Here is a 24,417-nt window from a genome sequence, read left to right on the forward strand (position 1 = left end):
AGTTAATAATGTGTAAATTGAGCCATTTGAGGTGACTAAACTGCCTGGAGTATCCCTGGATTGTAATCTGTCATGGTCAAAACACATTGATACAACAGTAGCTAAGATGGGCAGAGGTCTGTCCATAATAAATCACCTTCTAAACAGCACTGTCAACAGTGTACATGTGGCGCTAACATGAATGATATGCCTGTCAATCTCTCGTGGCTCAAAGTGGAGGAGAGATTGACTTCATCACAACTTGTTTTTGTAAGAAGTGGTGACATGCTGAATGCACTGAGGTGTCTATTTAAACTACTAGCACACAGCTCAGACACCAATGCATACCCCACAAGACATACCACCAGAGGTCTCTTCAGTCCCCAAGTCCAGAACAGACTATGGGAGGTGCACATTACTACATAGAGCCATGACTACATGGAACTCTATTCCACATCAGGTAACTTATTCAAGTAGAAGAATCTGATTTAAAAAACAGATACAAATACACCTTATGGAACAGTGTGGGACACACACTCAGGAACAGACACACACACTGAACAGACACACACACACAGGAACAGACACACACACAGGAACAGACACACACACACAGGAACAGACACACAGACAGGAACAGACACACACACACAGGAACAGACACACAGGAACAGACACACACACACAGGAACAGACACACACACAGGAACAGGAACAGACACACACACAGGAACAGACACACACACACAGGAACAGATAACAGACAGGAACAGACACACACACAGGAACAGACACACACACACAGGAACAGACACACAACAGGAACAGACACACACACAGGAACAGACACACACACACAGGAACAGACACACACACACAGGAACAGACACACACACACAGGAACAGACACACACACAGGAACAGACACACACACACAGGAACAGACACACACACAGGAACAGACACACACTCAGGAACAGACATACACTCAGGAACAGACACACACTCAGGAACAGACACACACTCAGGAACAGACACACAAACATAACAATGTAATATTGTTGTATGGTGGTATTAAACATTTTGTATTGTAGATATGTTGTGGTGTAATAATGTCACATGATGTACTGTTATATACTTTGTTTTATGTGTAATGTAAGTGTCTTAATGTGTTTGGACCCAAGGAAGAGTAGCTGCTGCCTTGGCAGGAACTAATGGGGATCCATAATAAATCCTAGGAAGAGAAGCTGCTGCCTTGGCAGGAACTAATGGGGATCCATAATAAACCCCAGGAAGAGAAGCTGCTGCCTTGGCAGGAACTAATGGGGATCCATAATAAACCCCAGGAAGAGAAGCTGCTGCCTTGACAGGAACTAATGGGGATCCATAATAAACCCTAGGAAGAGAAGCTGCTGCCTTGGCAGGAACTAATGGGGATCCATAATAAACCCTAGGAAGAGAAGCTGCTGCCTTGGCAGGAACTAATGGGGATCCATAATAAACCCTAGGAAGAGAAGCTGCTGCCTTGGCAGGAACTAATGGGGATCCATAATAAACCCTATGAAGAGAAGCTGCTGCCTTGGCAGGAACTAATGGGGATCCATAATAAACCCCAGGAAGAGAAGCTGCTGCCTTGGCAGGAACTAATGGGGATCCATAATAAATAGAAATACAAACTGTATGTGTCAGACTGTCAAGCGGTGGTGAAAGCTCAACGTCATGTTTCTGTGATTTACTATGTGCCTGAGAGATACATCTTTACCATAACGACATGTTACTTCTACATAGTTCACACCAGTATGTTCTGATGTACAGGTATTAACAGATTGATTGCACAGTTGTGGCTTTTAAGAAACAAATGGAATGCATTTATACTGTTCACATGTCATTTGTACATTTCTGAATTCTGAAATAGTTAATTAGATCTAGTACGTTAGTGTTGCGTGATGTGAGCATCGATGGTCTCATAAGGATGGTTATAGTCTGTGTTGTGAGTTTAGAGCCACAACGCTCCCTCAACGTCCAATCAGAGATGATTTGCGGGCTCCCATTGCAGCTGGAGGAGTACAGTGACATCAGTATGATTTGTTACTTCCTCATGACCCCAGGTCATCTTGCTCTGAGTACAAATACTTAAGTCTAAGACAGCCTGAGATGTAGTCTGTCCTCCTCCCTCACCCCACTTCCTACTCTGTCCTCCAGCTAATGCTAAGTACTGTATCTGTCATGCCACTGGAATCTGTATATCTCTCAAGAGGACCACAATGTAGAATAAATAAACCCACTGTGTGACACAGAGGCATCTCCAGATGATGTACAGTATCTCTGTGAGTCATGTCACCAGCATGATATCACGTATCAATCATACAGTAGTTACCGCCTACAGGAAGTAGGGGAAAAGAGAGGTAGATCTGACATGATGGAATGTACGTAATAGGACAAGGGTAATCCTATCAGTCTGCACCACTGAGCTTCTGCTCATCCACTGATCTAGTGTCTACAGAGAAGAGAGGAACCTGTACTAGGAGATGATGCTGATGTAAATTGATACTGTCAGCCAGACAGTCTACTCATTCCAGTCTCTCAACCTCTCTATCCCTCTACATTCCAGTCTCCCAACCTCTCCATCCCTCTACATTCCAGTTTCCTAACCTATCTATCCCTCTACATTCCAGTCTCCTAACCTCTCTATCCCTCTACATTCCAGTCTCCCAACCTCTCTATCCCTCTACATTCCAGTCTCCCAACCTCTCTATCCCTCTACATTCCAGTCTTCCTCCACTCTATCCCTCTACATTCCAGTCTCCCAACCTCTCTATCCCTCTACATTCCAGTCTCCCAACCTCTCTATCCCTCTACATTCCAGTCGCCTAACCTCTCTATCCCTCTACATTCCAGCGTGTCCGTGAACATAAGAGGATCCTCTTTCCTTTAAAACGTCTTAGGGCTGAGATCCCGTTAAGGGGATCGAGATGACAACAGCCAGTGAAAGTGCAGGGCACCAAATTCAAAACAACAGAAATCTCATAATTAAAATTCCTCAGACATACATGTATTTTATACCGTTTTAAAGGTAATCTTGTTGTTAATCCCACCACAGTGTCCAATTTAAAATATGCTTTACAGTGAAAGCACCACAAACGATTAAGTTAGGTCACCACCTACTCACAGAAAAACACAGCCAATTTTCCAGCCATAGAGATGAAATTAATCACTAACCTTTGATGATCTTCATCAGATGACACTCATAGGACTTCATGTTACACAATACATGTATGTTTTGTTTGATAAAGTTCATATTTATATAAAAAAAATTGGAGTTTACATTGGCGCGTTAAATTCACTAGTTCCAAAAACATCCAGTAATTTTGCATAGCCACATCAATTTTACAGAAATACTCATCATAAATGTAGATGAAACTACAAGTGTTACACATGGAATTAGATAAACCTCTCCTTAATGCAGCCGCTGTGTCAGATTTCAAAACAACTTTCTGGAAAAAGCAAACCATGCAATAATCTGAGAACGGCTCTCAGAAATAAAAAAATTATCCGCCATATTGGAGTCAACAGAAATCAGAAATAACATTATAAATATTCCCTTACCTTTGATGATCTTCATTAGAATGCACTCCCAGGAATCCTAGTTCCACAATAAATGTTTGATTTGTTCGATAATGTCCATTTATTTATGTTTGAAGTAGCTACTTTTGATAGGGCGTTAGGTACACAAATCCAAACGCCTGTGCAGGTCCAGCCAAACGTCGGACAAAAAGTTCAAAACGTTATATTACAGGTCGTAGAAACATTTCAAACTAAGTATAGAATCAATCTTTAGGATGTTTTTATTATAAATCTTCAATAACGTTCCAATCAGAGAATTCCATTGTCTGTAGAAAAGCCATGGAACGCAGGTCGCTATCATGTGAAATGCGTGTGACCAGGACCTGGCTCTCTGCCAGACCACTGACTCAAAGAGCTCTCATCCGGCCCCACATCACAGTAGAAGCCTCATTCAAGTTTCTAAAGACGGTTGACATCTAGTGGAAGTGCAACATAACCAATATCCCACTGTGTATTCAATAGGGGCTGGGTTGAAAAACTACAAACCTCAGATGTCCCACTTCCTGGTTGAATTTTTCTCAGGTTTTTGCCTGCCATATGAGTTCTGTTATACTCACAGACATCATTCAAACAGTTTTAGAAACTTCAATACTAATAATAATATGCATATATTAGCAACTGGGACTGAGGAACAGGCCGTTGACTCTGGGCACCTTTCATCCAAGCTACTCAATACTGCTCCTGCAGCCATAAGAAGTTAAGGAATTGTACCATCAGTCAGCTCAGATAGAGGCTCACATATCTGATGTGCTTCCTTTGCCTGTAAACTGGTACACAGCCCCCAAGCGGACACAGAGACACATAAACCCTCCAGCCATTTTGGAATTGTTTGGAAAGCGTTGAAAGGCCTCTATCAAACACAAACCCTGGCTCTGACTCATAAACATATGTGTGTTTATCTCCTCTAAACACCTTGGAGACCCATCACCGCTTGACAAAAGCCAGGGAATTAGAATTCCTGTTTTGAAAAAAGAAAGAAAATAAGCCTTTCTAAATAAATAAATGGATAATTCCTCCACCGAGGACAGTGTGAATGATAAAAAGATGAGAGGAGTGAGCAGGGTGAAGTATGGTCACGATCCAGAGACTCCTGTGCTTCAGTCAGCCCAAGGTGATTCTGCAACTGCTTCTTCACAACCTTTATTCTCACATTATATTATACATTCCCAAGATGCATTGCTCTCTGGGGAGGAAGATAACTTTCTTGTATTTCTGTCTTTGGGCAGTGGCTCTGTTAGTCAGGGGGAAGAGAATGTGGACTCTCTCGCCAGGCCCCGTCTGTGTGACCCCTCCAGTCACCTCTGGGCTGGGGTGACCCGGGCTTTATGAAGGCTTCAACACGCCTGAAAGGGACAATCAGCATGCGGTCTGCAGGGCCGCTCCATCACAAGAAAAGAAGAAATGTCCACAAACTGCCTTTGAATATTAAAAAGAAAAGCGACTTATCAGGAAGAATAGGACGGAACGAGGAGAGGAGAGAGGAAGGACTGTCCATTGAGCTGGCTGGGGAGAGAGAGGAGACAAGGCCTGTCCATTGAGATGGCTGGGGAGAGAGAAGAGAGAGGAAGGCATGTCCATTGAGCTGGCTGGGGAGAGAGAGGGAGAGAGAGGAGAGAAGGCCTGTCCATTGAGCTGGCTGGGGAGAGAGAGGAGACAAGGCCTGTCCATTGAGATGGCTGGGGAGAGAGAAGAGAGAGGAAGGCATGTCCATTGAGCTGGCTGGGGAGAGAGAGGGAGAGAGAGGAGAGAAGGCCTGTCCATTGAGCTGGCTGGGGAGAGAGAGGGAGAGAGAGGTGAGAAGGCCTGTCCATTGAGCTGGCTGGGGAGAGAGAGGGAGAGAGAGGTGAGAAGGCCTGTCCATTGAGCTGGCTGGGGAGAGAGCGGGAGAGAGAGGAGAGAAGGCCTGTCCATTGTGCTGGCTGGGGAGAGAGAGGAGAGAAGGCCTGTCCATTGTGCTGGCTGGGGAGAGAGAGAGGGAGAGAGCAAGAGAGAGAGAGAGAGCTGAGCAGCAGAAGCACAGGAGGGTGAATGAACTACCCCATACACATTGTATGTGTGTTGATCACTGTGAGCTCCTCACTAAGATCCCATCATACACTGGGGGAAACACTAGCTGTGGACGTGGAGAGTCTGTGGAGATGGGTTTGAGGAGGATGTGGTGTTACCAGAGGGTGATACTGATAGTCTAATTTGCTGTCCAGGGTCTAATTTGAAAGTATTTTTGAGGGATACTTTGGAGCCTTTTCATCTCTCAGTTTATCCCTGAAATGCCATTGGATCATCTCTTTGAGTTTTCCCTGAAATGCCATTGGATCATCTCTTTGAGTTTTCCCTGAAATGCCATTGGATCATCTCTTTGAGTTTTCCCTGAAATGCCATTGGATCATCTCTTTGAGTTTATCCCTGAAATGCCATTGGATCATCTCTTTGAGTTTATCCTGAAATGCCATTGGATCATCTCTTTGAGTTTATCCCTGAAATGCCATTGGATCATCTCTTTGAGTTTTCCCTGAAATGGAATTGGATCATCTCTTTGAGTTTATCCCTGAAATGCCATTGGATCATCTATTTGAGTTTATCCTGAAATGCCATTGGATCATCTCTTTGAGTTTATCCCTGAAATGCCATTGGATCATCTCTTTGAGTTTATCCCTGAAATGCCATTGGATCATCTCTTTGAGTTTATCCCTGAAATGCCATTGGATCATCTCTTTGAGTTTTCCCTGAAATGGAATTGGATCATCTCTTTGAGTTTATCCTGAAATGCCATTGGATCATCTCTTTGAGTTTATCCCTGAAATGCCATTGGATCATCTCTTTGAGTTTATCCCTGAAATGCCATTGGATCATCTCTTTGAGTTTATCCCTGAAATGCCATTGGATCATCTCTTTGAGTTTATCCCTGAAATGCCATTGGATCATCTCTTTGAGTTTTCCCTGAAATGCCATTGGATCATCTCTTTGAGTTTATCCTGAAATGCCATTGGATCATCTCTTTGAGTTTTCCCTGAAATGGAATTGGATCATCTCTTTGAGTTTATCCCTGAAATGCCATTGGATCATCTCTTTGAGTTTTCCCTGAAATGGAATTGGATCATCTCTTTGAGTTTATCCCTGAAATGCCATTGGATCATCTCTTTGAGTTTATCCCTGAAATGCCATTGGATCATCTCTTTGAGTTTTCCCTGAAATGCCATTGGATCATCTCTTTGAGTTTATCCTGAAATGCCATTGGATCATCTCTTTGAGTTTATCCCTGAAATGCCATTGGATCATCTCTTTGAGTTTTCCCTGAAATGCCATTGGATCATCTCTTTGAGTTTTCCCTGAAATGGAATTGGATCATCTCTTTGAGTTTATCCCTGAAATGCCATTGGATCATCTCTTTGAGTTTATCCCTGAAATGCCATTGGATCATCTCTTTGAGTTTTCCCTGAAATGCCATTGGATCATCTCTTTGAGTTTATCCTGAAATGCCATTGGATCATCTCTTTGAGTTTATCCTGAAATGCCATTGGATCATCTCTTTGAGTTTATCCCTGAAATGCCATTGGATCATCTCTTTGAGTTTATCCTGAAATGCCATTGGATCATCTCTTTGAGTTTTCCCTGAAATGGAATTGGATCATCTCTTTGAGTTTATCCCTGAAATGCCATTGGATCATCTCTTTGAGTTTATCCCTGAAATGCCATTGGATCATCTCTTTGAGTTTTCCCTGAAATGCCATTGGATCATCTCTTTGAGTTTATCCTGAAATGCCATTGGATCATCTCTTTGAGTTTATCCTGAAATGCCATTGGATCATCTCTTTGAGTTTATCCCTGAAATGCCATTGGATCATCTCTTTGAGTTTATCCTGAAATGCCATTGGATCATCTCTTTGAGTTTATCCCTGAAATGCCATTGGATCATCTCTTTGAGTTTATCCCTGAAATGCCATTGGATCATCTCTTTGAGTTTATCCCTGAAATGCCATTGGATCATCTCTTTGAGTTTATCCCTGAAATGCCATTGGATCATCTCTTTGAGTTTATCCCTGAAATGCCATTGGATCATCTCTTTGAGTTTTCCCTGAAATGCCATTGGATCATCTCTTTGAGTTTATCCCTGAAATGCCATTGGATCATCTCTTTGAGTTTTCCCTGAAATGCCATTGGATCATCTCTTTGAGTTTATCCCTGAAATGCCATTGGATCATCTCTTTGAGTTTTCCCTGAAATGCCATTGGATCATCTCTTTGAGTTTATCCCTGAAATGCCATTGGATCATCTCTTTGAGTTTATCCCTGAAATGCCATTGGATCATCTCTTTGATTTTATCCCTGAAATGCCATTGGATCATCTCTTTGAGTTTATCCTGAAATGCCATTGGATCATCTCTTTGAGTTTATCCTGAAATGCCATTGGATCATCTCTTTGAGTTTATCCTGAAATGCAATTGGATCATCTCTTTGAGTTTATCCCTGAAATGCCATTGGATCATCTCTTTGAGTTTATCCTGAAATGCCATTGGATCATCTCTTTGAGTTTATCCCGAAATGCCATTGGATCATCTCTTTGAGTTTTCCCTGAAATGCCATTGGATCATCTCTTTGAGTTTTCCCTGAAATGCCATTGGATCATCTCTTTGAGTTTATCCTGAAATGCCATTGGATCATCTCTTTGAGTTTATCCCTGAAATGCCATTGGATCATCTCTTTGAGTTATCCCTGAAATGCCATTGGATCATCTCTTTGAGTTTATCCCTGAAATGCCATTGGATCATCTCTTTGAGTTTATCCCTGAAATGCCATTGGATCATCTCTTTGAGTTTATCCCTGAAATGCCATTGGATCATATCTTTGAGTTTATCCCTGAAATGCCATTGGATCATCTCTTTGAGTTATCCCTGAAATGCCATTGGATCATCTCTTTGAGTTTATCCCTGAAATGCCATTGGATCATCTCTTTGAGTTTTCCCTGAAATGCCATTGGATCATCTCTTTGAGTTTATCCCTGAAATGCCATTGGATCATCTCTTTGAGTTTTCCCTGAAATGCCATTGGATCTCATAGTTCTCTCTGCATGATGCTTCATGATAGTTTTCTCAAGCTGAGCCTGTATTTGGAAGAATATGCCTATCACAAATTAAGCCAAGGTGGATTCTTCTCTTTGTATTTAAAGTGGCAGGTGGTGAAATGGATGGTGAACTGTATTTTGGATACTGGTACTGGATACATTGCTTGACATTGGGACATTAAACTACCCCTGGACTACTCATATTTGGGAATATCAGACTGGGACCTGGATGTGAGTTGTTGCTGATGACGTGGCTGTGAAAATGATCTATCCCAGTGGGATTGGTCTGGTTCTGTGTTATTACAGCAGACACCATGCAGTCTGTATCTCTACTGGTGGTGGTACTGACCATGCTGGGGGTCTGCCCTCATAAGGGTCCTTATCATTGGGCCCCACGCCACACTGGTCTGCGGAGATCTCAATCCCACTGGTGTAAGAGACAGCAGGGGAAGACTCAGAGGCCCCACCAAGACCACTTGCCTCTGAGGTACCACAGCAGCAAGACAAACAAATGGAACCACTTCTTCCACAGTAAGTCTAATTAAATTATCTGTGCATTCTATCGAAAGGTGGAGAAGCCTGGAGCTTTTACAAATGAACTGATCCCAAACCTCTTTGGCTTGAATGTACTGACATCATTTGCATCCCTTTTCCCAGTAATTGGGGACAATGTTTGAGTTACTGTAATCATCACAAGATGATAGTCTCCTGGAGTGGGATGCAGGGAAGGGTGGAAAAGTTGTCTGTACTTTCATGCTATATTTTCTCTTCATGGAGGTTGTGCCGAGGAAAGGAGAAATGGCTGTGGTGTTAAAAGCACTCGACTGTCTCCTCTCTTCTCCCAGCTCGCAGCTGTCACAGTCAAGACAAATATGTTATTTTCTCTGCCTCTGTGCTGCTTTGATCAAGGCAACAACTCACATCCAGGTCCTCGCCTGCTCTGCGATAGAGAGGAGATATGCTCAGCTATTGAGAGGAGGATAGAGAGGAGATATGCCTAGCTATTGAGAGGAGGATAGAGAGGAGATATGCTCAGCTATTGAGAGGAGGATAGAGAGGAGATATGCTCAGCTATTGAGAGGAGGATAGAGAGGAGATAGCTCAGCTATTGTTATCTGATACTGCATGGATGGCTGTCGTAGGCAATGGAGAGGAAGCCGACTGAAACAGCTTTAAAGGCAACTGTTTGTATTCCTCAGGTCCAAATTCAATAGAAAAACAAAGAGAAAGATAGTGAACCCAAACAAAGATCTTTTCAGTATTTGTTTTAATAATATCTGAGCTATTTATTGGGGGATGTATTCATCCACTTGCTTTAGTCTGCTTGTGTTGTGAATGGTTCTGTACTTCTCAGAATGAAGCTCAAATCTTTTAAATCAGAGTTGTCTTCATACTCTGTTGGTCCCTCAAATTCAAATATGGACCTCAAAGACAGTTCCACTGATGTTTTTCATTCTTCCCCTCCAGTCAGGGACTGGTTTAGACCTGGGACATCAGGTTGGTGATGCTCGGAGGGAGTAGGGGGTGATGATGCAACATAGTAGACACAACATCACATTGTTACTGTAGCTACCTCTGTTTTGTAGGTTGATCCTTCTCCACTTTCTAAAAGAATGTACAACACATCTGCCTGCAGCCAGTGAATGCTTTCCACATGCCAGACCTCTCAGTCAGACCCCATGTTGCTTGTCTCAATGAGGCCAGGGTCCATAATCGCCCGTATGTTTCAGTCTTGTACTGTTCTCTCCTGTTGGTTCCAAGAAAAGTATCATTCCATTTGGAAGTATTCAGCTGACTAGCCATTGGCAGAACCAGGGCAATTAAAGGATTGGTGACAGCCTGGCAGGAGTGACACCTTGTAGAACACGGAGACACAGAGGCTGGTTCAAGAAAAGAGCAGAATCACATTTGAGACCTAAATGGAGAGGAATGAATGAGACTGAGAAATAGGGGCGATAATGCGATTGGATGACGTTTACCATAATCTGTATGTCAGTGTGACCTGATCATTCTATTCCTCATCCTACATACAATGAGGCATAACTAATGAAGATCAACACATTGCACACAAAATGGTGGATAGGCGACAGTTTTTCTTATGGTATGATAATACATTTAGATTTTCAGGATTTATTTATTTGGCCTGTGTGTTGTCAATAACATCTCCATCACAGATAAAGATGGCGATATGCCCATGATGGATGAGTTCCACTTACTCTCACTGGAGGGCGCTGTTGGGTAACTAATACGGCCTCAAAGGACAGGGCCTGAGCTGATATTATAGGCTCTTTGTATGGGCTATGATATAAATTTTTATCAAGATTCTTAATTAATGTAATCAATGTAATTTTTTAATGAACCTTTTACATAAAACATTTACTCATAAAATTAATCAAATTCAACCATCTTTTTTAATGAATACCTGTCATTGCTGGAGTATTGTCTAAAATCACAGACTAGACATTTTTTTTAACTAGAATTGATTAAATGCAAAAGAACTGCATTGAAAAGACAATGACAAAAGTTTTTCTCATTTAGCAAATCTTACACATTTTAAAGTAGATTAGCATCTTTGATCATGGTTAAGAGAAACCTAGTTCCAAGATCATCGCCCCTAAAGTGAATTTTGATTGACTGATTAAGATTTGTATCTCACTCCAGCAGAAAGCCAAAGCATAAGCTTGGGAGTATAGAACAGATACACTACATGACGAAAAGTATGTGGACACATGCTCGTCAAACATCTCATTCCAAAATCATGGGCATTAATATGAGGTTGGTCCCCCCTTTGCTGCTATAACAGCCTCCACTCTTCTGGGAATGCTTTCCACAGATGTTCGAACATTGCTGCGGGGATTTGCTTCCATTCAGCCACAAGTCCATTAGTGAGGTTGGGCATTGATGTTGGGCAATTAGGCCTGGCTCGCAGTCGGCGTTCCAATTCATCCCAAAAGTGTTTGATGGGGTTGAGGTCAGGGCTCTGCGCAGTCCAGTTCAGTCAAGTTCTTCCACACTGATATTGACAAAATATTTCTGTATGGACCTCGCTACCTACCTCATCCCAATATTTGTTTTTGTTTTTCTGCTCTTTTGCACAACAGTATTTCTTCTTGCTATATTGTAATTACTTCGCCACTATTGGCCTATTTATTGCCTTTACCTCCTTCATTTTCACACACAGTATACAGATGTTTCTATTGTGTTATTGACTGTATGTTTGTTTATCCCATGTGTAACTCTGTGTTGTTTGTGTCGCACTGCTTTGATCTATCTTGGCCAGGTCGCAGTTGTAAATGAGAACATGTTCTCACCTTGCCTAACTGGTTAAATAAAGGTGAAATATATATTTTTTTAATTGTGCACAGGGGCATTGTCATGCTGAAACAGGAAAGGGCCTTCCCCAAACTGTTGCCACAAAGTTGGAAGCACAGAATCGCCTAGAATGTCATTGTATGCTGTAGAGTTAAGATTTACATTCACTGGAACTAAGGGGCCTAGCCCGAACCATGAAAAACAGCCCCAGACCATTATTCCTCCTCCACCAAACTTTACAGTTGGCACTATGTATTGGGGCAGGTAGTGTTCTCCTGGCATCCGCCAAACACGGATTCGTCCTTTGGACTGCCAGATGATGAAGTGTGATTCATCACTCCAGAGAACACGTTTCCGTTGCTCCAGATTCCAATGGCTGTGAGCTTTACACCCCTCCAGGCGATGCTTGGCATGGCGCATGGTGAACTTAGGCTTGTGAGCGGCTGCTCGGCCATGGAAACACATTTCATGAAGCTCCTGATGAACAGTTCTAGTGTTGACGTTGCTACCAGAGGCAGTTTGGAACTTGGTAGTAAGTTTTGCAACCGGATACAGAAGAATTTATACGCGCGGTGCGCTTCAGCACTCGGCGGTCCCTTTCTGTGAGCTTGTGTGGCCTACCACTTCGCAGTTGAGCCGTTGGTGCTCCAAGACGGTTCCACTTCACAATAACAGCACTTACAGTTGACCGGGGCAGCTCTAGCTGGGCAGAAATTTTATGAACTGAAAGTCACTGAGCTCTTCGGTAAGGCCATTCTACTGCCAATGTTTTTCTATAGAGATTGCATGGCTGTGTGCTCGGTTGTATACACCTGTCAGCAACGGGTGTGGCTGAAACAGCTGAATCCACTCATTTGAAGGGGTATCCACATACCTTTTGTATAAATAGTGTAGTTCTGTTGTCACTAAAATAGGTCATTACTTGATATCCTATGGTTTCTGTGCATTGATTTTGAGAAAACATCGTATTCTATAGGTTGTAGGCTAATAGTTGTCATATTGTTTTTTTCTCTTCTAGAAGATGTTACATTTTTGGGAAACAGAAATTACTTTAAGTCAACCAAAACAGGGGTTGTGTTATTTTCAACTCTATATTCCATTCTATTATTATTATTAGCATTATTATTATTGCATACTATTGCTTAGTATAACATCGGAATGTGTAAGAACAGGGAAAAGTCTAACACGTGGCCTGTCTATCCTTCACACACATAGGCTACCTATAGGTTTACCACGTGCATGGGAATTGTGAATAACAAACTTAACTGTATTGTGGTAGGCAACATACATAAATGTTACTAGTCACCTCCGTGAGTGAAAAGATTTGATCGCTCATCTGCGCTGCGCTCACCAATCCAGCCTGTAAGAGGTTAAATGTATTCTATGGAAAAACCAATTGTAAGCTTCTTGAAGGGGGGAGAATGGCACATACCATTTGACGAGGCATTCAACTCCAGTGAATGAAGTGCTGTGAATGTGAATTCGAATCCCCCCTGCCCGATGTGAAGGGGTCCGCGGTGCACACAGGGGATTCGAAAACCCAAATACGCTTTTGTGGGTTGAAACTTTGGTAACCCAAAGGGCCACTGAATTGATGGAAAAGTAGTAGTGATCCACGACCGATGGATCCGGGTTACAAAGTGTCCAGCCTTTTGCCTATCTAGAGAAAAGAAACTTCTGAAGTTCCCGTTGTCAAGTGACAGATTCAAAAACGGACCTAAATGATGTGACTGCAAGCATCGATTCTCTAGCAGGGGTTTACAACGGACCTCTACTGGTTTTTTGTTTCACAAATTACCTTGTGGTGTTTTCTCTCTGGATTGTTGCCTGTGATTTCCTTACTTTATTATCCATATAAATGGGAAGAGGATTATTTGAATTGGATTATACAGTTACCCGTTAAACGAGAACGCACGACTGAGACGTGATGACAAACTCCAAGAAGCGATAGAACTGTTCTCAACGTCTGCCTAAATAACATGTCAAACATTTTTTTTTAAAGATCGAAACTTACTTCCATAGCTTTTGGATATCACGTCAGTTTGTTACTATTGATACACCGCAGAGCAAGCGTCCTATTCCCATTTTGCGGGCAGTTTGTTCTCGGTAGATTTTTATATTCTCCACAACTCATGGAATACAACTTTTGAGACGAGATATTGGAGTAACATTTTAAATATAAAAAAAACATTATTTTATTTCGTAATTTTCTCGTTATTTTAAAACCAGTTTTGAAATTGACATCAAGATTATGAAGGAGTGGATTGTTGAAGTATTTCACGAATAATTTGGATTAATTAAGCAATATTCTCAGACGAGAGACGTTGAATAATGTCACCAACTTCTATTGGGATGTCGGTTTTACTTGGAATTCTCCATGTGTGCTCAGGTAGGCAACTGATCATTCACTTGATGCTTTGCATTTGGACACACCTGGGTTGAACATTTGGTATGAATATAAGATGTACCATTCAATTGCATATATTAATGTACTTTTACTGCACAATCTATGCATTATATTCTATAATGTATGATAATACATGGTACCATCCCTCACTGTACTTACATAGCCAAGTAATTCGTTGCTAAGAAAAGTAGCCTAGGTCTATACTTTTTCAATAGCAGGTCAATTATGAAAGTGTGAAACTGAGACCTGTGAACCTAAACATGTATGATCAGTGCTGGGGCAAAATGTTTCCTTTTGTTTGCAAGGCTATACAATGTGAAGTAGGACTACACATTTTAACATCAATTAGAACATCCAGGAATAAATAGTCTATTCCTTTATTGTACAGAAGTGACAGTTAAATACACTTCAAACAACAAGAGCTTCAGATGGTGTTTAAGTACAGTACTACCTGTTCTTATTTCTCTTTAAGACTCCTGAGTGGTGCAGAGCTTCAGATGGTGTTTAAGTACAGTACTACCTGTTCTTATTTCTCTTTAAGACTCCTGAGTGGTGCAGAGCTTCAGATGGTGTTTAAGTACAGTACTACCTGTTCTTATTTCTCTTTAAGACTCCTGAGTGGTGCAGAGCTTTAGATGGTGTTTAAGTACAGTAGTACCTGTTCTTATTTCTCTTTAAGACTCCTGAGTGGTGCAGAGCTTTAGATGGTGTTTAAGTACAGTACTACCTGTTCTTATTTCTCTTTAAGACTCCTGAGTGGTGCAGAGCTTTAGATGGTGTTTAAGTACAGTACTACCTGTTCTTATTTCTCTTTAAGACTCCTGAGTGGTGCAGAGCTTCAGATGGTGTTTAAGTACAGTAGTACCTGTTCTTATTTCTCTTTAAGACTCCTGAGTGGTGCAGAGCTTTAGATGGTGTTTAAGTACAGTAGTACCTGTTCTTATTTCTCTTTAAGACTCCTGAGTGGTGCAGAGCTTCAGATGGTGTTTAAGTACAGTACTACCTGTTCTTATTTCTCTTTAAGACTCCTGAGTGGTGAAGAGCTTCAGATGGTGTTTAAGTACAGTACTACCTGTTCTTATTTCTCTTTAAGACTCCTGAGTGGTGCAGAGCTTCAGATGGTGTTTAAGTACAGTAGTACCTGTTCTTATTTCTCTTTAAGACTCCTGAGTGGTGAAGAGCTTCAGATGGTGTTTAAGTACAGTACTACCTGTTCTTATTTCTCTTTAAGACTCCTGAGTGGTGCAGAGCTTCAGATGGTGTTTAAGTACAGTACTACCTGTTCTTATTTCTCTTTAAGACTCCTGAGTGGTGCAGAGCTTCAGATGGTGTTTAAGTACAGTACTACCTGTTCTTATTTCTCTTTAAGACTCCTGAGTGGTGCAGAGCTTCAGATGGTGTTTAAGTACAGTACTACCTGTTCTTATTTCTCTTTAAGACTCCTGAGTGGTGCAGAGCTTTAGATGGTGTTTAAGTACAGTAGTACCTGTTCTTATTTCTTTTTAAGACTCCTGAGTGGTGCAGAGCTTCAGATGGTGTTTAAGTACAGTAGTACCTGTTCTTATTTCTCTTTAAGACTCCTGAGTGGTGAAGAGCTTCAGATGGTGTTTAAGTACAGTACTACCTGTTCTTATTTCTCTTTAAGACTCCTGAGTGGTGAAGAGCTTCAGATGGTGTTTAAGTACAGTAGTACCTGTTCTTATTTCTCTTTAAGACTCCTGAGTGGTGAAGAGCTTCAGATGGTGTTTAAGTACAGTACTACCTGTTCTTATTTCTCTTTAAGACTCCTGAGTGGTGCAGAGCTTCAGATGGTGTTTAAGTACAGTAGTACCTGTTCTTATTTCTCTTTAAGACTCCTGAGTGGTGCAGAGCTTTAGATGGTGTTTACGTACAGTAGTACCTGTTCTTATTTCTCTTTAAGACTCCTGAGTGGTGCAGAGCTTCAGATGGTGTTTAAGTACAGTACTACCTGTTCTTATTTCTCTTTAAGACTCCTGAGTGGTGCAGAGCTTCAGATGGTGTTTAAGTACAGTACTACCTGTTCTTATTTCTCTTTAAGACTCCTGAGTGGTGCAGAGCTTTAGATGGTGTTTAAGTACAGTAGTACCTGTTCTTATTTCTCTTTAAGACTCCTGAGTGGTGCAGAGCTTTAGATGGTGTTTAAGTACAGTACTACCTGTTCTTATTTCTCTTTAAGACTCCTGAGTGGTGCAGAGCTTTAGATGGTGTTTAAGTACAGTACTACCTGTTCTTATTTCTCTTTAAGACTCCTGAGTGGTGCAGAGCTTCAGATGGTGTTTAAGTACAGTACTACCTGTTCTTATTTCTCTTTAAGACTCCTGAGTGGTGCAGAGCTTCAGATGGTGTTTAAGTACAGTAGTACCTGTTCTTATTTCTCTTTAAGACTCCTGAGTGGTGAAGAGCTTCAGATGGTGTTTAAGTACAGTACTACCTGTTCTTATTTCTCTTTAAGACTCCTGAGTGGTGCAGAGCTTCAGATGGTGTTTAAGTACAGTAGTACCTGTTCTTATTTCTCTTTAAGACTCCTGAGTGGTGAAGAGCTTCAGATGGTGTTTAAGTACAGTACTACCTGTTCTTATTTCTCTTTAAGACTCCTGAGTGGTGCAGAGCTTCAGATGGTGTTTAAGTACAGTACTACCTGTTCTTATTTCTCTTTAAGACTCCTGAGTGGTGCAGAGCTTTAGATGGTGTTTAAGTACAGTAGTACCTGTTCTTATTTCTCTTTAAGACTCCTGAGTGGTGAAGAGCTTCAGATGGTGTTTAAGTACAGTACTACCTGTTCTTATTTCTCTTTAAGACTCCTGAGTGGTGCAGAGCTTCAGATGGTGTTTAAGTACAGTAGTACCTGTTCTTATTTCTCTTTAAGACTCCTGAGTGGTGCAGAGCTTCAGATGGTGTTTAAGTACAGTACTACCTGTTCTTATTTCTCTTTAAGACTCCTGAGTGGTGCAGAGCTTTAGATGGTGTTTAAGTACAGTACTACCTGTTCTTATTTCTCTTTAAGACTCCTGAGTGGTGCAGAGCTTCAGATGGTGTTTAAGTACAGTACTACCTGTTCTTATTTCTCTTTAAGACTCCTGAGTGGTGCAGAGCTTCAGATGGTGTTTAAGTACAGTAGTACCTGTTCTTATTTCTCTTTAAGACTCCTGAGTTGTGCAGAGCTTCAGATGGTGTTTAAGTACAGTACTACCTGTTCTTATTTCTCTTTAAGACTCCTGAGTGGTGCAGAGCTTTAGATGGTGTTTAAGTACAGTAGTACCTGTTCTTATTTCTCTTTAAGACTCCTGAGTGGTGCAGAGCTTTAGATGGTGTTTAAGTACAGTAGTACCTGTTCTTATTTCTCTTTAAGACTCCTGAGTGGTGCAGCGGTCTAAGGCACTGCATCTCAGTGCAAGAGGTGTCACTACAGTCCCTGGTTCAAATCCAGGCTGTATCACATCTGGCCATGGTTGGGAGTCCCATAGGGCGACGCACAATTGGCCCAGCGTCATCCGGGTAGACTGTCATTGTAAATAAGAATTTGTTCTTAACTGACTTGCCTAGTTAAATAAAGGTACAATTTAATAAAGACCAACTAAATTATGCAATAACATGCAAATGGCTGAGAGGCCTATTGGCCTACTTCTCCTGACATGAACAGCATGATCAATCAAAGGCTACTGAGAGTGCATCAGTATACTGTAAAAAGTACTTCTGCTGTTTTTGACTGCAAAAAGTCTACTTTCAGGGATGGGTGAGGGGGCGGACTAGCTTTCTAACCCTGAACTGCTTGAACAGAGTGCAGTATGCAGGCCTATCACAGTGATTCCTGTGGGAGGCTTGGAGGGAGCTGTCCTCATCACTCAAACAGATAGTGGTGGACCCTGTGGATATTGGGCTGCAGTGTTTGTCCTGGTGATAGCGTGGTCCATTTCCAGTGTTGTAAAGTACTTAAGGAAAAATACTTTATAGTACTACTTAAGTATACTTTTGGGGGGGTATCTGTACTTTACTTTACTATTTCTATTTTTGACAACTTTTAGTTTTACTTCACTACATTCCTAAAGGAAATATTGTACTTTTTACTCGATACATTTTCCCTGACAACCAAAAGTACTAGTTACATTTTGAATGGTTAACAAAACAGGAACATTGTCTAATTCACACACTTATCAAGAGAACATCCCTGGTCATCTACTGTCTCTGATCTGGAGGACTCACTAAACATAATGCATCTTTTGTAAATAATGTCTGAGTGTCAGAGTGTGCCCCTGGCTAGCAGGACATTTTTTAAGCAAGAAACTTGTGCCGTCTGCTTTGCTTAATATAAGGAATTGTAAATGAGTAATACTTTTACTTTTGATACATAAGTATAATTTAGCAGTTGCATTTACTTTTGATATTTAAAATCAAATACTTTTAGAATTTTACTCAAGTAGTGGGTGACTTTAACTGGAATAACGTTCTATTACCGTGTCTTTACTTTCTGTTATGGTGTTTTTTCTTGTACTCAAGTACAGTATGTTCTCCCACCACTGTCCATTTCTATAACAGGTGTGGTTTCCACTAGTTACCACAGCCACAAAGTCTAATAGTCTATCATGAAAACAAATCATGCTTGTTGGTCTTAATTTAAGCCTAAAGTTAGCACTGTGACAAAGCACTGTCCTGAAGGTTAGGGTTAGGGTTAGGAGGATTAGGTTTAAAATCCCATTTTACGAAGAGAAATTTGAGAAATTGGCAGGGTTTATGACTTTGTCGCTGTGGTAACTACTGACAACCCAACACCAGCTCATCTGTGTTCTGTTTGGACATGAAGGAGATTGGTTCCCAGTTTTACATTCTGACGTATAACTACTCTTACTGTGTTGCAACTACTGTGTAGCTTTGTGTGGTGCTGTGGGAACTTGTTCTACTTGTCAAAATGGAAATGCATATACAATGTGGCATTCATTTCAAACATACACCATTTTGCTGGTGGCATTTTGGCATCAAAGACATTGTTCAGCAATCCATTACTCAGACGTAATCATTTTGTGGCTAATTTTCTTCCTCTATTGCGTGCTGTTTGGTTCGTGTCCCGCCAGACTCTCTCAATATTGTGATGTAATAAAGCAGTGAACTCAGGAGTGTTATGCCAGAACAGCCACAACAACACTGCTGGGTTAGTTGAACGTACAGAACCAATATACTCCAAATCTTCTCTCTCTCTCTCTCTCTCTCTCTCTCTCTCTCTCTCTCTCTCTCTCTCTCTCTCTCTCTCTCTCTCCTCTCTCCTCTCTCCTCTCTCCTCTCTCCTCTCTCTCTCTCTCTCAATTCAATGGGCTTTATTGGCATGGGCAACATGTGTTAACATTGCAAAAGCAAGTGAGGTAGATAATATACAAAAGTAAAATAAAAATGAACAGTAAACATTACATGTACAGAAGTTTCAAAAGAATAAAGACTTTACAAATGTCATATTATGTATATAAAGTGTTGTAATGATGTGCAAATGGTTCTCTCTCTGTCTCTCTCTCTGTCCATTACTCTCTCACTCTCTGAGTCTCCCCCCTCTCTCCCTATCTCTCTCTGAGTCTCTTTCTATCTCTCTCATTCTCTCTCTCTCTCTCTTTCTCTCTCTCTCTCATTCTCTCTCTCTCTCTCTTTCTTTCTCTCTCATTCTCTCTCTCTCTTTCTATCTCTCTCTCTCTCGCTCGCTTTTCTTCTCTCTTTTTCTTTCTCTCTCGCTCTCTCTCTCCTTCTCTCTCTTTCTATCTCTCTCATTCTCTCGCTCTCGCTTTTCTTCTCTTTCTCTTTCTCTCTCTCTCTCTCTCATTCTCTCTCTTTCTATCTCTCTCTTCCTCTCTCTTTCTCTTTCTCTCTCTCTCTTTTTCATTCTCTCTCTCTTCCCCTCTTTCTCTCTCTCTGAGTCTCTCTCTCTCTCTTTCTATCTATCTCTCTCATTCTCTCTCTCTCTATCTATCTCTCTCATTCTCTCTCTCTCTTCTCTATCTCTTTCTCTCTCTCTCTCTCTCTCTCTCTCTCTCTCTCTCTCTCTCTCTCTCTCTCTCTCTCTCTCTCTCTTCTCTCTCTCTCTCTCTCTCTCTTCTCTCTCTCTCTTTCTATCTATCTCTCTCTTTCTCTTCCTCTCTCTTTCTATCTCTCTCGCTTTTCTTCTCACTCTTTCTCTTCCTCTCTTTCCCTCTGGGTCTCTTTCTCATTCTCTCTCTCTCTCTCTCTCTTTTTCTCACATTCTCTCACATCAGTGCCTTTATAGACCTGGGCCATACACTCTGGGCTTTCCAGGTCAGTTGCTCATACCCTGTTATGAGGTGGCTAATGCCTGCCATCCCAGAGTGGATATATAGCAGAGATCCACCTTATTCATTTTGACCCAACACTGATTTTAAATGTTTAGGTTCACAGTTCACATGCTTTTCATAGCATAAAACAGATTTGTATGTATTGCAACTTTGATGTAATGACAGTTGATTGTAAACTCATGAAAGGCAGGTTACTATTGAAAGAAACAGTTATGACTTCCAGTCTCCTGTTGATTGCAGTGTATTATAGCTTCAGTTGGCCGATGTAATTACATCTAAGTCTCAGGGAATTGTTTTCCAGTTTAAACCTGGCAGAATATTATAGCCTACCTGTACTTAATGCTTAGTACTCTGGTTAATGTGCTTTAAAACACTTACTATTTCAGCAGATCATGAACAGAGTTAGAACAACTTAAAACTAAATGAAGAAATTATATGGCTGGGAATGATGGTGATTGACTCCATAAAAAATGTATATTGTAATTGAAACTGAAATGTAAGTTGTAAGGTATGCATGTACGGGTCTAGTTGACAGAAGAGATGCCAACAACACTCTGTGAGCTGTGTCTTCTCACTCTATAGCAGGGTTCCCTAACTGGCGGCCCTCTGGTGGTTTTCTTTGGCCCCCAAGAAATAAAATGTATTTATTGTTGGACAAAAAAGACTATAATAACACCAGCACATTCAAATTATTCTCACATATAATAGAGAGAGAGATATACTGAGTGGACAAATCATTAGGAACACCTGCTCTTCCATGACAGACTGACCAGGTGAATCCAGGTGAAACTATGATCCCTTTTTGATGTGACTTGTTAAATCAACTACAAATCAGTGTAGATGAAGAGGAGGAGACAGGTTAAAGATGAAGGAGAGGAGAAAGGTTAAAGATGAAGGAGAGGAGACAGGTTAAAGATGAAGGAGAGGAGACAGGTTCAAGATGAAGGAGAGGAGACAGGTTAAAGACGAAGGAGAGGAGACAGGTTAAAGAAGGATTCTTAAGCCTTGAGACAATTGAGACATGGATTGTGTATGTGTGCCATTCAGAGGGGGAATCAGTGTAGTGTAGCATCTGCAGGGATAGAGGTCAGGGGTCACATTTCAACCTCCATGGCAGAGCAGACCAGGGCTGATCCTCCCTGGGTGGGGCTGTGTCAAGAATGCTCCTGTGTGAACTAGGAATTTGGTCAGTTACAAGTAATTTGATTTGTATTGTTTCTACATTATCAGTGAATCATCTTCATTACTTGCACTTTATGGTCATGATAAGGTGAGGCTTATCAGTGAGTGTATGAGTGAGAGGTGATCTTTACCCCTCTCAGACCTGTGATGACTTGCTGGTTTGCCGTCTGGCTCTTTCAGAGGTAGTACATTGATACCCATGTCCATCACGTGGTCCCCTGTTATCATGTGATTCATCCTGTTGCTAAACCCTAAATGGCTCCTATCTCAGCCTGCTATCGGTCCTCAGAGTTCTCCTATCTCAGCCTGCTATCGGTCCTCAGAGTTCTCCCCACCAGACCTTACTCACCTTGATGATACTGTAAACATCCTGCTGGACTGAAGGTCAAGAGCTGCACTTCCTTCATTTCAGCTGCATTGAAAACAATAAGTTGGAGTCATTTTGCACTCGGCTTCTGTTGACTGAAGGGGAAGTAACCTAGGTATGTTTCAATCAGTCATTATCAGTCAACTTTACTGTTTCACCAGTTGACATAAGGTCGGGTTTAAACCAGTGCAGACATTTGTCCACGTGTACTAGTACAGGTATCTAAATACACAAACTGTACAGGTATCTAAATACGCAAACTGTACAGGTATCTAAATACACAAACTGTACAGGTATCTAAATACGCAAACTGTACAGGTATCTAAATACACAAACTGTACAGGTATCTAAATACACAAACTGTACAGGTATCTAAATACGCAAACTGTACAGGTATCTAAATACGCAAACTGTACAGGTATCTAAATACGCAAACTGTACAGGTATCTAAATACACAAACTGTACAGGTATCTAAATACACAAACTGTACAGGTATCTAAATACGCAAACTGTACAGGTATCTAAATACACAAACTGTACAGGTATCTAAATACACAAACTGTACAGGTATCTAAATACGCAAACTGTACAGGTATCTAAATACGCAAACTGTACAGGTATCTAAATACACAAACTGTATCTAAATACACAAACTGTACAGGTATCTAAATACACAAACTGTACAGGTATCTAAATACGCAAACTGTACAGGTATCTAAATACACAAACTGTACAGGTATCTAAATGTACAGGTATCTAAACTGTACAGGTATCTAAATACACAAACTGTACAGGTATCTAAATACGCAAACTACAGGTATCAGGTATCTAAATACACAAACTGTACAGGTATCTAAATACACAAACTGTACAGGTATCTAAATACGCAAACTGTACAGGTATCTAAATACGCAAACTGTACAGGATTCTAAATACGCAAACTGTACAGGTATCTAAATACGCAAACTGTACAGGTATCTAAATACACAAACTGTACAGGTATCTAAATACACAAACTGTACAGGTATCTAAATACGCAAACTGTACAGGTATCTAAATACGCAAACTGTACAGGTATCTAAATACACAAACTGTACAGGTATCTAAATACACAAACTGTACAGGTATCTAAATACACAAACTGAAGGTGCCAACTGCCAAGTCAAAATGAGTATTCAGTTTTAACAGACATGATGGACAGACTTTAGTAGATGAATCACTCCTGCTTGCTTTCTCTCTCTCCAGTTGCCTCTCCTGTGTGATAATGTCTAGGTGTAGCCTCCCGTGTGTGTGTGTGTGTGTGTGTGTGTGTGTGTGTGTGTGTGTGTGTGTGTGTGTGTGTGTGTGTGTGTGTGTGTGTGTGTGTGTGTGTGTGTGTGTGTGTGTGTGTGTGTGTGTGTGTGTGTGTGTGTGTGTGTGTGTGTGTGTGTGTGTGTGTGTCAGAGCCAGGATGTTGGTTAAAGGGCCGGGCAGTGAGAGTGAACCTCTATTCATCAGCCTCAGCCCAGAGCAGTTGAGGTCTTGACAAATTGACTCCTAAATGTAGATAATAAATTGTAGCCCCCCCCAACTGGTGGTATGACAGGACACAGCAGGCACCACAGCCAATTAATGAGCACCAGAGCTCAGCTCACAGGTGAACCCTGTCTCCACCTCCACTCCTCTCACTTTCACATTCCACCCTGTCTAATACCTGCAGTCATTATAGACTCTCCCACTCTGTACCCAACACACACTTTCATGGACTGTGTTTGATAGAAAAATAAAAACCAACATCAGCACTCTGTGGTGTATAAAGGATACCTTTGTGTTTACTGCTGAGCCCAAGTAAGCACAAAGTGTGATTTATTTTAAATTCTAATCTGTGACACCAGTTTGAGATGACAGATTCCACAAAGCTCCATGAACAGCTTTCAGACACCTAATCCCCATTTCTCTAATCCTAATCAAGCACAGTTTACACCCTGAGATCCAGGATTAGTCCAACTCTGGTTTTAGCTCTATCAAACCACACTGAGTAGTTAGCAGAGGAATGCAGGAGGACGGCCCACATGATCTGTGTACAACTCGGAGGGAGGGGAGGGAGGGAGGGAGGGAGGGGAGGGAGGGGGAGGGAGGGAGGGAGGGAGGGAGGGAGGGAGGGAGAGGGGAGGGAGAGAGGAGAGAGAGAGAGAGAGAGAGA

The 24,417-nt window shown here is 41.5% G+C and overlaps 1 protein-coding gene and 1 long non-coding RNA gene across 4 annotated transcripts in view; one reads left to right on the forward strand and one right to left on the reverse strand.

Annotated features, from left to right (window-relative positions):
• The window catches only part of robo1 (roundabout, axon guidance receptor, homolog 1 (Drosophila)), a 476,268-nt gene that overhangs the window by 78,258 nt on the left and 373,593 nt on the right, over positions 1-24,417 (forward strand). Inside the window, exon 1 of one of the 3 annotated variants that reach the window (XM_052468000.1) lies at positions 13,422-14,362. The exons of the other annotated variants lie outside the window; for them this stretch is intronic. Within the exon in view, the coding sequence (XP_052323960.1) occupies positions 14,305-14,362 (58 nt within the window). The 5' untranslated portion in view covers positions 13,422-14,304. Of the gene's footprint in view, positions 1-13,421; positions 14,363-24,417 lie in introns of those variants that run through there. 3 annotated transcript variants of the gene reach the window in all.
• LOC127908755 (uncharacterized) lies at positions 15,234-17,758 on the reverse strand. Its single transcript, XR_008068345.1, has 5 exons — positions 17,592-17,758; positions 17,040-17,108; positions 15,936-16,073; positions 15,798-15,866; positions 15,234-15,314 (listed from the first exon to the last, which is right to left on the reverse strand). It is a non-coding gene; the product is annotated as an uncharacterized LOC127908755 (long non-coding RNA).

This window comes from Oncorhynchus keta, chromosome 18 (assembly GCF_023373465.1).
Source record: "Oncorhynchus keta strain PuntledgeMale-10-30-2019 chromosome 18, Oket_V2, whole genome shotgun sequence".
Classification (NCBI taxonomy): Eukaryota; Metazoa; Chordata; class Actinopteri; order Salmoniformes; family Salmonidae; genus Oncorhynchus; species Oncorhynchus keta.